This window comes from Ornithorhynchus anatinus, chromosome X5 (genome assembly GCF_004115215.2).
Source record: "Ornithorhynchus anatinus isolate Pmale09 chromosome X5, mOrnAna1.pri.v4, whole genome shotgun sequence".
Taxonomy (NCBI): Eukaryota; Metazoa; Chordata; class Mammalia; order Monotremata; family Ornithorhynchidae; genus Ornithorhynchus; species Ornithorhynchus anatinus.
The window spans coordinates 6,372,173-6,387,142 of NC_041753.1; the positions used below are offsets into that span (position 1 = coordinate 6,372,173).

Sequence of the window (14,970 nt, forward strand, 5' to 3'; positions counted from 1 at the left end):
CCTCCCTGGGAGCGCGGTCGCACAGGGCCATAAAGCGGCCCCATTTGGCCGTCGGGGGCGGCTCCGACACGGGGGTGCGAATCCCCCCGCCCCCTCTCCTGCCCCAGGTGACAAGAGACATAAAATCCCGGGATGGTTCCCATGGGGGGGGGGGGGAAGGATGGGGAGAAGGAGCCTGGACCCCACCCCCCGCACACCCCAACATCTGTCCCGCTCCGTTTGGTGCAAATGGACTGGGGGGCGAGGATGACCGAGTCCCTGAAGGGAGGAGGGGATGATATGAGGGGGAGAGCAATGGCCTGGCAAGAGAATCTAATCAATCAATCGATCTATGGTACTTATTGAGCTCTTACTATGTGCAGAGCGCTGTACTTAGCGCTTGGGAGAGTACAACAAAGCAGAAAAGTTCCCTGCCCATAAGGAGCTTATAGCCTTAGATACTGTTCGGTTAGGACAGCGCTCTGCACTCAGTAAGTGTTCCATAAATGCCATTGATTGATTGATAGAGGGGGGGAAAAGGACAGCTGACTCTCTATGACCCTTACCTAGTGGTAATAGTAGTAATAGTAATTATTATTCTAATATTTATTTATTCTCCCCTACAAGACTGTAAAATCCCTGACGTTCCTTGAGGGCAGGAAACGTGTCTCCCAAGCTTTTAGTACAGTGCTCTACATTCAATTAAATAATCAATCAATTACATTTATTGAGCACTTACTGTGCGCAGCACACTGCACTAAGCATTTAGGAGAGTAAAATACCACAATATAACAGACACAATCCCTGCTCACAACTAGTTTACAGTCTAGAGTGGGAGACCGACTGCACACAGGAAGCACTCAATAAATAGTACTGTTAAATGCTTATTATGTGCAGAGCACTGTACTAAGCTCTGGGAAAGACTACACAGGTGGGAATTAGATACAGCCCTTATCCCTCGGCGGAGTGAGGGTCTGAAAACAAAGAGAAGAGGGGACTGAAGAAACAATTGGAAAGAATAAAACAAAAACACTAAGGCAACAAAGCGCGGTAATTGTAATAATTGTCGTACTTAAGCGTTTACTGTGTGCCAGGCACCTTACTAAGCGCTGGGGTGGATACAGGCAAATTGGGTTGGATTAAGTCCCTGTCCCACGTGGGGCTCAGTCTTCATCCCCATTTTCCAACTGAGGTAGCTGAGGCCCAGAGAAGTGAAGTGATTTGCCCAAGGTTTCACAGCAGACAGGTGGCAGAGCTGGAATTAGAACCCAGGTCCTTGTGACTTCCGGGCCTATGCTTTAGCTCTCCACTAGGCCATGATGCTTGGCGAGAGGAGCAGAATTCTGGGTCCCTCTCCATTTCTCTTGTGATTGCTTAGGGCCAGCACACAAATTGAGGGGAACAGAGAAGTAAAATGGGAATTCGATACCTGTTCTCTCTCCTACTTAGACTGTGAACCCCCTTGAGGGCAGGACCTGTGTCCGACCTGTATCTATCCCAAATTTAAGCTCTTACTATGTGCTAAATCCTGTATTAATAATAATAATAATAAAAGACCCAATCCCTGTCCTCGACAGGCTTACAGTCTCTGCTTCTCCGGGTCAGCCTGTCGATCTCTGTCTTTCTTCATTGCTTTCTCCGTCTCTGTTACCATTTTTGTGGCCAGTGGTCAAACGGTGTCACTCAGGCTTGGGTGGGCGGGTGGGTGGTGACACCACAGTCCTAGGGAGACCTACTGAGGGTCCTGGGAGGTGGGTGGGTGTGGATGATGCACTCTGCCTCCACAGTAGCCCAGGGATCCCGGACGAGGGCAAGAATCAGGTGGCAAAGGAGACAAAAAATAGAAGGAGGAGGACGCCGTCAAAAATGAAAACCCAAGAACTAGGGCTGAGGAGTGAAGAGAGAGGAAAGACAGTAAGGAAGAGGCAGGAAATTGGGATGGAAACAAGGGACGGGGAGAAGCCTAGAGGAAGCAGAGAGGAGGACCAGGGGCCGAGCAGAGTGACACTCCCGAAGAGAGTCGAGGGATGAAGACCATCCAGCTACGGGCCGGTGGCCTGACCTAATGGACAGAGGCCGGCACTGGGAATCAGAAGGACCTGGGTTTTAGTCCCAGCTCCGCCACTTGTCTGCTGTGTGACCTTGAGCAAGTCACTTCACTTCTCCGTGCCTCAGTTTACCCCATCTGTAAAACGGGGATTAAGACTGTGGGACAGGGACTGTGTCCAATCTGATTACCTTGTAAGTAGAATAGTGCTTTGTACATAGTAAGCATGTAGCAAATATAATAATAATAAAAATCTTTAAGAATGGTAGAGAGGCCCACCTGTCCTGGGTATTTTAGGTGCCAGATGGGACAGAGAAGATGGGGGCCAGATGCCTTCCTGAAGTCTCTCCCAGATTCAAGACGCTTTGGCAGTCCCACGGTTCCCGGCTCTGGGGTCCCCCGGGACTATCCAGATTTCTCTTTTCCAACCCCCCCCCCCCCCAGCTCCGGGCCCCGGCCCCGCGCCTACCTCTTCCTCATCTCCCGCTCCCTTCAGCGTCGCCCTGACTTACTCCCTTTGCTCTTCCCCCATCCCAGTCCCTCACCACTTCTATCGATTTCCATGAATGCCTGCCTCCCCGCCTCTAGACCCTAAGCTCTCTGTGGGCAGGGAATATGACAGTTTACTGTTGCATTGTACTTTCCCCAGCGCCTAGTCCAGTCCTCTGCACACAGTCATGAATCCTCAATATTCATAAGAAATATTGCTCAGTATTTCAATTAAAAATAAGTGCTCAACAGATACGATGAACGAGTGACCGAATAGCTCCATTGTCCCCCCGAAAGGTGGCCTTTATGGGGTCTCCCCCGCCCCCTCCCCCAACTCACACTTCTGTCTTCCGGACGCCTCGTGCCCCGGGGTGGGGGGGCCGTGCGCCGGCTGTTCACACCTCTGCAGGGGAGGGGGCGGGGAGGGGGGCGGGGCTTCTGGGGGGCGGGGGTGCCCCGGGGGGGGTGGGATTTAAACCTGAGCCCCGGCCCAGCCGGCCCCACTCCGAGGAGCGGATGCGAGATGGTGACCCGGGACCGAGCCGAGAGCAGAGATAGCCCCAAGGTGAGGGGGAGCAGGGGAGGGGCGGGGGGCTCGGAGCCTGGGGGTGCAGGGTCACGGGTCGGGGAGAACAGGGGTCGGGGAAAAGGCGGGGGGGGGGTCGGCCAGGAGAGGGGTCAGGTTGCGAGGGACAGTAAGAGGAAGGGGAGAGAGATGAGGAAGGTCGGGTGGGAAGTGGGAGGAACAGAAGGGGCTAGAGAGAAACGGGGGGCTAGGAAAAAAGAGGGGGATCCGGAGGGGCGCGTGGGGGGGCGGAGGGCAAAAGACGAGGGTTGATGAAGATTTGGAGGACGAAGGGATGGAGAGGGAAGCAGAGAGGAGGGGGGAAAGAGAGAAAAGAGGAAACAAGGGAGGAGAGGAGAAGGGAGAAAGGAGGAGAGAAGAGAAAGGAGGAAAGAGGAGTGGAAGGGAGAGGAGAGAAAGGAGGAAAGGGGAGGAGAGGAGAGACAGGAGGAAAGAAGAGAGGAAAGGAGAGAAAGGAGAAAAGAGGAGAGGAAAGGAGAGGAGAGAAAGGAGGAAAGATGAGGAGAGGAGAGAAAGGAGGAAAGAGGAGAGGAAAGGAGAGGAGAGAAAGGAGGAAAGGGGAGGAGAGGAGAGACAGGAGGAAAGAAGAGAGGAGAGGAGAGAAAGGAGGAAAGAGGAGAGGAAAGGAGAGAAAGGAGGAGAGAGGAGAGGAAAGGAGAGGAGAGGAGAGAAAGGAGGAAAAAGGAGAGAGGAGAGAAAGGAGGAAAGATGATGAGAGGAGAGAAAGGAGGAAAGAGGAGAGGAGAGGCTTCGAGACGGGAAGCTCGTGATGGGCAGGGAACGTGTCTGCCGGCTCTCTTCCATCGGACTCTCCAAACGCTTCGTGCAGTGCTCCGCGCACACTCAGCGTTCAAAAAATCCGACGGATGCTGAGAGGCAGGGAATCAGAGTGAGCGACGCTAACGAGGGACGAGGAGGGAAGCAGAGCAAAGGCAGGAGAGGAGGAGGAGATGGAGGGGAAGGAAGAAACGGGGAGGTAGGGAGAAGGCAGGAAAGGGCAAGAGAGGGAGCCGGGGTTCGGGGAGGTGCGGGGGGCTGGGGGAAAGACCCTCGAGCAGACGAGTGGACACTGCAGGTGGGAAAAATCGGGAGCGGGGAGGAGGTGGGGGGCTTCTAAGAAGCCGGAGTGTGTGTGTAAGTGTGTATGATGGGGCAAGGAGAGCTGGGGAGAACCTGGGGAGTCAGAGGACCTGGGTTCTAATTCCGCCTTTGCTACTTGCCTGCTGTGTGACCTTGGGCAAGTCTCTTAACTTCTCTGTCCCTCGGTGCCTTCATCTATAAAATGGGGTATGAGGCCCATGTGGGACATGGGCTGTGTCCAACCTGATTCTCTTGTCTCTGCCCCAGCGCTTAGCAAGGACGGTGCCTGGCACAGAGCATTTAACAAATACCCTTTTTAAAAAAGCTCCCCCCCGCCCCACACACAGAGGGAATCGGGGTCCTGGGGTCCTGGGGTCCCGGGGAGGAGGGGGTGGGTGTCCAGAGGGGCCCGGGTGGGAGGTCGCGGTGGGAGTGGGGAGGGGGCGGCGGTTCGCTGAGTCTCGGGTCTGGCCCGGCCCCCGCCCCGCCCCCTTTCCTCCCCCCGCCCCGCCCCCCAGATGCTGAAGCCGCTGATCGAAAAGCGGCGCCGGGATCGGATCAACCGGAGCCTCGAGGAGCTGAGACTGCTGCTGCTGGAGAGGACCCGAGACCAGGTCAGTGACGCCGCCCCTGGACCCCCGGACCAGACCCCCGCCCCAGACCCCCACCCCAGACCCCCGCCCGGGGCTCGCCTCCAGCCTGGGCCCTAGCCTCCTCCCCAGCTCCGGCACACGAGGTCCTAGGCCCCTCCTCCGAAGACCCTCTCCCCTTGAAGACCCCCTTCCCCCGAGGACCCCCTCTCCCTAGGACCCCTTCCCCCGAGGAACCCCTCCCCCTAGGACCCCTTTCCCCCGAGGGGCCCCCGCCCCCGATGACCCCTTCTCCCTAATAATAATAACGGTTTTTTTGTAGCGCTTACTATGTGCCAAGCACCGTTCTAAGCGCTGGGGTAGATCCAAGGTTATCAGGCTGCCCCACGTGGGGCTCCCAGTCTTCATCCCCATTTGCCAGATGAGATAACTGAGGCCTAGAGAAGTGAAGTGGCTGGCCCAAAGTCACCCGGCTGACAAGTGGCGGGGCCGGAATTAGAACCCACGACCCCTGACTCCCAAGCCCGGGCTCTTTCCACTCCCCCCAGAAGAACCCCCTTCCTCCCCCGCCGGTGGGATTGAAACCTAAAGCCGGACCCCCGTCGTGGGCGGAGAACGCGTCCACCACCTCTGGCGTAGGGTCCTCTCCCAAGCGCTTAGTCCAGTGCTCTGCCCGCCGGCAGCGCTCAGCACGTACCGGGGCCGGATGGATCGATCGATTGAGTCACTGGGGCCCTCCCCGCGGGCAGAGGCCCGGCCCCCAGGGGCAGCCCCCCTCCCCGCCCCCCGCCCCTCTCTTCCCCCTCCCATTCTCCGCCCCTGTCTCTCTCTTTCTCTCCGGATCCCCCCGTCCCGTCCCGCTCCAGAACCTCCGGAACCCCAAATTGGAGAAGGCGGAGATCCTGGAGTTCGCCGTGGGCTACCTGAGGCAGAGGAGCCGGGCCGAGCCCCTGGGTACCGAGCAGGCCGGGCCGGGCCGGGCGCGGGGGGCTACCGAGGGACCCCCCCCAGCGGGGGAGGGGGCCGGGAGGGAAGGGGAGGGGGCTGCCGAGGGACCCCCGGGGAGGGGGCGGGGAGGAGACCCCCGGGGGGGAGGGGGCCGGGGGACCGCGGAGGGGGAGGGTGGCTAGAACGAGGAGGGGCGAGGGTGGGACTGTACTAAGCGCTCAATAAATACGATTGACTGATGGACGCAGGCTGTGTGTCGTTGGGGGGGAGGGGAGGTGGGGAGGGGAGGCCCCGAGGAGTCGCGCTGCGCTTTGGATGGGCTTAATTTGACGCGTGAGTGTGTGTCTGTGTGTATGTCTGTGTCTCGGCATCGGGGTCTGCTGGAGTTGAGTCTCGGGGTCTCTTGAATGTCCTCTGGTCTCTGAGGCTGTGTGTCCGTGGGTGCCTCTGCTCGTGTATTCGTGTGTGTGTTTCTCTGTCTTGGCGACTGGGTGGGTCAGGACCTGCCGATGTCGAGTTCCTGGGCCCGAGTCCCTTTTGGTCTCTGAGGCCGGGTGTCCGCGTGTGTCTGTGCTTCTTCCGTGTGTCTGTGTGTGGATGCGCGTGTGTCTGTGTGTTTTTCTGGGTCTCGGCGACTGGGTGGGTCAGGACCTGCCGGCGTTGAGGTTCTGGGCCTCCGCGTCCCTTTTGGTCTCTGAGGCTGTGCGTCCGTGGCTGTCTCTGCCTCTCTGTGTGAGTGTTGCCTGGGTGTAACTGTCCATTCTCCTGGCTGTGTTTTTCTCTGTCCTTCTGCTCTTACCTCGATGTCTTTGTGTCCTCCCCTCGCTGTTCCGCCCTCGTCCCCCCTTGTGCCGCCCCCCGCCCCCCGCCGCCAGCTCCTTGGCGCTCCGATGGTTCCGTGTGGGCCCACCTCCGCCGCCGGGACCCCCCCGCCCTGACCCCGCCGGTTTTCTCCGTTGCTCCCCCCTCCCCCTCCCCGCCCCCCGTCCCCGCCCCCCGCCCCCGGCTCCAGGCGCCTCGGCCCGGCCCGCGCAGGACCAGGAGACCATGAGCAGCTGCTACCTGTCGGGGTTCCGCGAATGCCTCCTCCGCATGGTCACCTACATCCAGGACTCCAGCCCCTCGGCCCGCGGACAGCTCCTCACCACCCTCCACGGCTACCTGCACCCCAAGCCGCAGCGGCCGGAGCCCGCCCGGGACCCCCGCTGCCCGCCGGCCCGCCCCCAGCTGGACCCGGCCTCCCCCCGGCCCGGCTCCCCTCCCGCCCATCACCACCAGCAGGACCGGCAGCACCAGCAGCAGCAGCAGCATCACCACCAGCAGCACCACCACCCTTCCCCCCGGCACCATCAGCACCATCCCCACTCGGCCTGCTCCCCGCCCAGCACGCCCCGGAGGGACCCCGGCCACCGGGCCCCCCACACAGGACTGCGCCCGGCCCAGAGACAGGAGCGGGGGCCCGGGGCGAAGTCCCCGGCCGGTCCCCCCACGGCCTTTTGGAGACCTTGGCCCTGAGCTGGGTTGGGGCGCCGGGGGGCGGGAGGGGGCGGGATGGGGGGGCCGTGGGAAACCGAAAAGGGGCGGGGGGGGAGGGGCCGGGGGGGGGGGAGAGGGGCGGGGAGGGCCCCGGTAAGACCCGCGTCCGAGTGTCCGGATCCCCCCCTCCATCGGACCCAGGCGTCCGGGGGCTGGAAGGTGGGTATTCTGGCGGGAGCGGGAGGAAGGGGGCCTAGCTGGTGCCGTGAATGTTCCGAGAGCTCCGTTTATATATAGTATCTATATAAATATATATATATTCCCCTTCATTCCTCCCCCCCGCTCTTCCCTTCCGCTCCTCCCCTCTCCCAGCCTCTGGAATGTGTCCCGCCTCCCACCTTTTCCCTCCTCTCTCCCCCTGTCTCTCCCCTCCCGTCCCAGCTTGCCCCCTCCCCCCTGCCTGCCCCTAGTGCATGGAATAAAATGGTTATTGCATCCCAGTGTGTTCTCATCTCCCACCCGCTCCTCCCACCGCGGCCTGGCAGGTAAGTAACTGGAAGAAAAGGAAAACAAACAGACAAACAAACAAAAAAGCAAACCTGAGCGACACCGAGGAAGGAAGAGAGAGGTAGAGAGCCAGAGGAGGTAGGGACAGAGCGGGGTCTGTGCAGAGGGCCAGACGGTGCATATACACGGACAGAGATAGCGGGGAGGGGGGAGGATTTTTTTTTTTTGGGGAAATAAAAGAGCAAAAGGGGCCGGGCGTAGGAGAAAAGGTACTAAAAAGAGAAAAGAAAAAAAATAAATAAATAAAAAAAATAAACCGACTCTGGTGGGATTCGAACCCACAACCTTTGAATCGCTCTCTCGTCACTAGAAGTCCAATGCGCTATCCATTGCGCCACAGAGCCACCTGCCGGGCTCACGCCGCCTCACGCCCTACAGCCAACGCGGCCGCCGCAGGGAGGGGGGAGGAGGAGAGGAAAAGGGGGCGGGGCCGCTGCTTTTCCCGCCCGAAGGACGTTCGGGCGGCTGCGAGCGGGGGGGGGGGAAGGGGGAGGAATCGCCGGCGGACCCTTCGGGCGTTTCCGTGAGGGGGGGGGTGCATGTGGCCGAAGCCAACACGCATGCGCGGCTCTCTAACCTGTGCATGGCTCCGCTGGGCTTCTGGGCTTGGGGGCGGGGCTGAAGCTCTGCGAAGCGCGGCGTGGGCCCGGGCGGGTCTCACGTGTGTGTGCATGTGTGTCTGTCTCATTGCCGAATGTGTCCCTCTGGGAACCGGGCCCTTCAATTTATGCGTGCGTTTGTGTCTGCGGATGTGTGCGCCGAGGAGCCGGGATGCCTGCGACGCCGGGCCTTCAATTTATGCGCCTGTGTGCGTGTGTCAGGGAGCCGGGACAGCTGGGGCGCCTTGTCTTCAATTTATGCCCGTGTGTTTGGGTATGGGTCCATCAGGGAGTCGGGATACCTGGGACGCTGGGCCTTCAGTTTATGCGTGTGTGTGTGTCCCTGTGTCCGTCGGGAAACGGAACAGCTGGTAGGCCTTGTCTTCGGTTTCTGCACGTGTCTCGTCTGTGTGTTTGTTTATCTGTCTGCAAGCTGGGATGCCGGGTCTTCAATTGATGCACGTGTGGTGTGTGTGTGTGCTCGCGTGTCCTCTGTGGTTGGGCGTTTGTGCTGGTGTGTGCTTCTTCCCGCCCCCTCCCCTGTCGCTTCCAGCTCCCTCGCTGTGCGACCCTCGAATAAACGTGTGTTTTACTGCACCCTGACCGGCCGTGTCTGTCCTTATTCTGGGACCCCAGGCATCCTGCCCCTGAGCCACCGCCTTTCTCAGGATCCCAGGGCTCTTCCGTCGCCCAACCTCCGGGCCCCGGGGAAGAGACCCGTTTGCCAATTACAGGTGACACCTTTTCGGCCAGGAAGGGAGGAAGGGAGAGATAGTGCGAGGGATGGCGGAAGGGTTGAGAAGCCATGGAAAATCGAGAGAAACCCTTGCTCTTTCCTTTCTCTTCCGGACTTCATCCGTGTTTTATTACGTGTCCCTCTTTGGAGCGGGCTCTGGGAAGCTTGCGTACGGAACTGAAGGGGTGCAGGTAGCGTGGCCGAGCGGTCTAAGGCGCTGGATTTAGGCTCCAGTCTCCCCGGAGGCGTGGGTTCGAATCCCACCGCTGCCAGGGCGGGTTTCTCTACCCCCCGCATGTCCTTGTTTTCTTCGAAAGCATCCCTTCCCAAATTTCTCGCCCTCCATCTACCCCCTTCCCTCCCCCCTCCTCCGGTGCACGGTGTGGTCATTTTTTTTTTTCAAATCGTTTAACTTTTACTCTTTCTCTCAGCCTCATTCCATTCGTTTGTTTTTTTTAGTAAGTAGACCTCTTCCTTCCGCAAAGGAGGAAACGAGCCAGGAAATGCAGAGCTTGGCACACAGTAAGCACTTAATAAACACTGTCATTATGATTGTTCTAATTGTTCTAATCCCGGCTCCCCCACTTTGCTGTATGACCTTGGGCGAGTCACTGTCAAATGGGGGTTGTGAGCCCCACTTGGGACAGGGACTGTGTCCAACCCCATTTGCTTGTACCCACCCCAGCGCTTAGTACAGTGCCTCGCACATAGTGTTTAACAAATACCAATTATTATTACTATCGTTGCTATGGTTGTTGTCATTATTAGTATTATTTCTCCTACTCCTATTATTATTATACTGCTTAGTGGAAAGAGAATGGTCCTGAGAGTCAGAGGATCTGGGTTCTAATCCCGACTCTTCCCCTTGCCTGCTGCATGACCTTAGGTAAATCACAACTTCTCTGTATCTCGATTTCTTCATCCGTAAAATGGGGAATGAATACCGTTTCCCCTTTCTATTTAAACTGGGGGACAGGAACTGTGTGCGGCTTTATTACCTCCTGTCTACCCCAGCGTTTATTACAGTGCTTGGCACATAACGCTTAATAAATGCTATAGCTTTCCAGGAGCCAGATCCCGGGGGGGGTCCTTTCGTCCACCCCAGGCTCTGCCGGTGAGGTCGGCCAGAGGTGTCCATTAAAAATGAAAATCAAATTCAGGCTCCCCAGACTCGCAGGCGACCTCCATTCGGTCAATCCCACATCTCCGCATCAGCATCCTCCCTGCAATCTCCCATATTTTAAAAATCCCCTTCAAGTCCCCACTTCTTCCATTTCCCCCATCCAAACTTTGATAATCAGGCCCGTTTCCCATGAATTCTTGGGGTTCGGACCGTAGAATACTGCTCAAATCTTTGGAAGAAATATATATATATTTCGGAGGAAAGGAGACTCGAAAAGCAGTACAAACCACAAAAACACTGCTGAGGTCCCACCGAGATTTGAACTCGGATCGCTGGATTCAGAGTCCAGAGTGCTAACCATTACACCATGGAACCGCACGTTCTACCCACTTTCGGCACACAGTATCTATACTACTTTCACCCGGCCTTCTCTGCCCGCCCTTATTTATTTTGTTCTGTGTTTTGGTTGCTTGGAGTTAGGAAAATAAGGATCGAGTGAGCCGGGTTGAGCAGGAGCTGTGGAAAAGCGATCCAGGTCCCGGAAGAAGAAGAAAAAGGAAGAGGAGGGAAAAAAAAGGAGGAGGGGGAAGAGGGAGAAAATCTAGGTCCTGAGGAAGGGTTAAATAGGGCCCGGGGGGCAGAACTGGGGTCTCCCCTGTTGCCTATAAGCTCCTTGTGGGCCGGGGGCCTATCTGCCATCTCTTTTGTAGTAAGCTCTCCCAAGCGTTTAGTACAGTGCTCCGCACACAGTAAGCTCTCGATCGATGCTTCGGCAAGTCACTTCGCTTCTCTGTGCCTCAGTTCCCTCATCGGCAAAATGAGGTTGAAGACTGCGGTGCCTAAGTGGGTCAGGGTCAATATCCGACCCGATTATCTTGTATTTACCCAGCGCTTAATCCAGTGCCTGGCACATAGTAAGCGCTTAACAAATGGCATTATTATTATTATTATTGATTGAGCTGAGGGCAGGACCTTAGGGGAAGGGCTGGGGATAGGGGATGAGCCAAGGGCAATCCTAGTCTTGGTTGCTTTCTCCCAACAGATTCTATCAATCAATCAATCGATCAGTTACCTCATCTGTAAAATGGGGTTAAGACAGTGAGCCTCACCTGGGACAACCTGATTACCCTGTATCTACCCCAGCGCTTAGAACAGTGCTCTGCACATAGTAAGCGCTTAAGAAATACCAACATTATTATTATTATCAATTGATTTATTGAGCTCTTAATGTGTGCAGAGCACTGGACTACAGCGCTTGGGAGAGTACACCTCAAAGCGGCTGGTAAAAACTTTCCCTACCCACAACGACCTGACAGTGGGCGGGGAACGTATCAGTTTATTGTTCTACTCTACTCTCCCAAGCGCTTAATACAGTGCTCTGCACACAGTAAGCGCTCAAGAAATATGATAACTAGCGTCCTCCTCCCAACCCCCTTGCTCTACCTTCACCCTCTCCGAGACCCTCAGGGAGAGACGGTTCTAATTAACATTGGCTTGCCCAAGCGGAGAGATCTCTGCGTTTTCCATTAAAAAAAAATCAAAAAAGTATTTATTTCCTAACACCCTCAAAATAATAATAAAAAAAACTCCGCCCGAACAGGGACTTGAACCCTGGACCCTCAGATTAAAAGTCTGATGCTCTACCGACTGAGCTATCCGGGCTCCTAGGAAAAGCGGCTCTCCAGCGCTCCCTTGGACTTCTGCTGACGTCTGCCTGCGCCTGGGAATGATTGGGATCGGGAGGAACGGGGAAAGGAAAGGGGGAAAGGGAGCTGGGGCGGCCTCCCTAAACGGATTTAGGCCTTTGGATGGAGGGGAATTGGGAACCGAAGGGCGTCGTTTAAAGGGAAGAGAAGAAGGAGAAGAAATTCATTTCCTCGCTTTCCCCCAGGACTTGATTCACCCTCGGCGGGGGGCGGAGGTGGTGGTACCATCTATGGCCCCTAGAGGCCGCTGCCGCACTGGCCTCGTCATTCATTCATCCATTCATCCATCCATCCATTCATTCAGTCACTCACTCATTCATTCGCTCATTCACTCACTCATTCATTCATTCCAACCGCATGTATTAAGCACTTACTGTGCGCAGAGCACTGTATTAAGCGCTTGGAGAAGACAATATACCCCTCTCCTCGGCCCCACAAACACACTACCTTCCTCCCCCCTTCCTCTCTCTACTTCCTTTCATTCATTCATTTGATCATATTTATTGAGCGCTTACTGTATGCAAAGCACTGTAGTAAGGGCTTGGGAGAGTGCGCTATAACAATCAACAGGTACATTCTCTGCCCACAGTGAGCTTTCAGTCTAGAGGGGGAGAGAGATATTAATAGAAATAAATAAATTGCGAATGTCTTGTTTTGGTTTTGTTCTGTTTTCCTTTGCTGTCTGTCTCCCCCCTTTAGACCGTGAGCCCATCATTGGGCAGGGATTGTCTTTAACTGTTGCCGAATCGTACATTCCAAGCGCTTAGTACAGTGTTCTGCACATAGTAAGCGCTCAATAAATACTATTGAATGAATGAATGAATGAATCCTCCCTCTCTTCTTCTCTCTCTCTCCTTTCTTTCCTCCTTCACTCTCTTATTTTTTAATGGTACCTGTTAAGTGCGTCAAGCACTGTTCTAAGCATTGGGGTAGATACAAGATAATCAGGTTGGACATGGACCATGTCCCACATGGGTCTAAACTGTCTTAATTTGCATTTCACAGATGAGGCACAGAGAAGTCAAGTGACTTGCCAAGTCCACACAGCAGAAAAGCGGCGAAGCTGGGAATTAGAACCCAGGTCCACCGGCTCCTAGGTCTGGGTGCTTTCCTTTAGGTTTTGCTGCCTCTCTCCCTCCCAATCGATCAATCAATCAATCATATTCACGGAGCACTTATGGTGTAAAGAGCACTGTACTAGATTTGGGAGAGTACAGTGTAATAGAGTTGGTAGAAACGTTTCCTGCCCATAAGAAGTTAACAGTCTAGAGGGGGAGACAGACATTAATATAAAAAAAAATACAGATATGGACATAAGTGCTGGGGAGCTGAGGGAGGGGTGCAAATCCAAGTGACGCAGAAGGAAGATGGGGTAGAGGAAATGAGGGCATAGTCCGGGAGGGCCTCTTGGAGGAGATGTAATTTAATAAGACTTTGAAGGTGGGGGAGAGTAATTGTCTGTCGGATATGAGGGTGTTCCAGGCTAGAGTCAGGAAGTGAGCAAGGGGTTGTCGGTGAGATAGACGAGTCAGAGCTCAATAAATCCGATTGCATGCATGAACGAATCGAGGTCTGGTGAGTGGGTTGGTATTAGAGGAGTGAAGAGTGCAGGTTGGGTTTTAATCAGAAATCAGAGAAGTGAAGTAAGAGGGGGCAAGATGACTGAGTACTTTAAAGCCGATGGTGAAGAGTTTCTGTTTGACGCCCAGGTGGATGAGCAACCACTGAAGGTTCTTGAGGAGTGGGGAAACATGTATTCAACAGTTTTATAGAAAACTGATCCAGGCAGCAAAGTATGGACTGGAGTGGGGGGAAATAGGAAGCAGGGAGGTCAGCGAAGAGCTGATGCAGTAATCAAGACCAGATGGGATAAATGGTTGGATTAACGTGATAGCAGTTTGGGTGGAGAGGAAGGGGTGGATTTTAAGGAGGTTGTGAATGTGGAACCAACAGGATTAGTGATGGATTGAACAGTCAGTGGTATTTATTGAGCGCTTACTGGGTGCAAAGCATTGGACTAAGCACTTGGGAGAGTACAGTAGAACGACAAACAGACACATCGACCCTCAAACGGCTCAGATGTAGTCCTTCGGGCTACCCAAGTCCAGTAATCCCAAAATGTGGGGACAGGAAATGGGGAGGCAGATGAAGGAATCTTTTTCACCCAAACTGGACCAGTCAGGCCTGGCCTGGAATCTCCCCACTTTCAAAGCCCTCCTTTATAAAATGAATGAATAAATAAATAAACAAACAAACAAACAAATAAATAAATAAATGCACCTCCTCAAGGAAACCTTCCTCAATTAACTCCCCAAGTCGTTATCAACTCATCAGCTCCTCTTAAAACATGCATATTTGCAGCAGCATAGCTTAGTGGAACGAGGCCTGGGCTTGGGAGGCAGAGGTCGTGTGTTCTAACCCCGACTCTGCCACTTGTCAGCTGTGTGACTTTGGGCAAGAACCTTAACTTCTCTGTGCCTCAGTTACCTCATCTGTAAAATGGGGATCAAGACTGTGATCCCCGAGTGCGACAACCTAATAACCTTGTATCTATCCCAGTGCTTAGAATAGTGCTTGGCACATAGTAAGCGCTTAACAAATGCCATCATCATCATCATTATTATTACTTAGCAATCAATGATATTTATTGAATGCTTCCTCTGTGCAGAACACTGTACTAAGCGCTTGGGAAAGCACAAATAAAACAGAGTTGGTAGACATGATCCCTGTCCACAAGTAGTTTACAATCTACAGGACCATATGGCCTGCACTAGCCCCTACTTATATACACATACTGGATGGTTCATGCAAATTATATTTTTCTTATATTTCATCCAGACTAAGCCCCCTCTTTTCCTCAGCTCCTCCTCCCTTTCATGCCGCCCGACTCGCTCCCTTTGCTCTACTCCCCTCTCTCTGCCCCACGTCACTTGTGTTTATATGTACATATCTATAACTCTATTTATATTGATGCCTGTTTATTTGTTTTGACGTCTGTCTGCTCTCCTCTAGATCGTAAACCAGGTGTGAGCAGGGATTGTCTT

The 14,970-nt window shown here is 54.8% G+C and overlaps 1 protein-coding gene and 4 non-coding genes across 5 annotated transcripts; 2 read left to right on the forward strand and 3 right to left on the reverse strand.

Annotated features, from left to right (window-relative positions):
• Positions 1–3,038: 3,038 nt before the first annotated feature.
• Positions 3,039–6,958, forward strand: HES7 (hes family bHLH transcription factor 7; the record flags this gene model as incomplete). The annotated part of the gene is made up of 4 exons (XM_029054609.1): positions 3,039–3,080; positions 4,700–4,795; positions 5,638–5,725; positions 6,732–6,958. Coding segments are annotated over exons 1-4 (453 nt in total), but the record flags the coding sequence as incomplete, so codon positions are not given.
• Positions 6,959–8,019: 1,061 nt separating this feature from the next.
• Positions 8,020–8,106, reverse strand: TRNAR-UCU. The gene is given in 2 exon segments: positions 8,020–8,055; positions 8,070–8,106. It is a non-coding gene; the product is annotated as a tRNA-Arg (tRNA).
• A 1,181-nt stretch (positions 8,107–9,287) lies between these two features.
• On the forward strand, positions 9,288–9,369 carry TRNAL-UAG. The gene has a single exon. It is a non-coding gene; the product is annotated as a tRNA-Leu (tRNA).
• Positions 9,370–10,523: 1,154 nt separating this feature from the next.
• Positions 10,524–10,595, reverse strand: TRNAQ-CUG. Its single transcript has one exon. It is a non-coding gene; the product is annotated as a tRNA-Gln (tRNA).
• A 1,214-nt stretch (positions 10,596–11,809) lies between these two features.
• Positions 11,810–11,882, reverse strand: TRNAK-UUU. Its single transcript has one exon. It is a non-coding gene; the product is annotated as a tRNA-Lys (tRNA).
• Between the last annotated feature and the right edge of the window lie 3,088 nt (positions 11,883–14,970).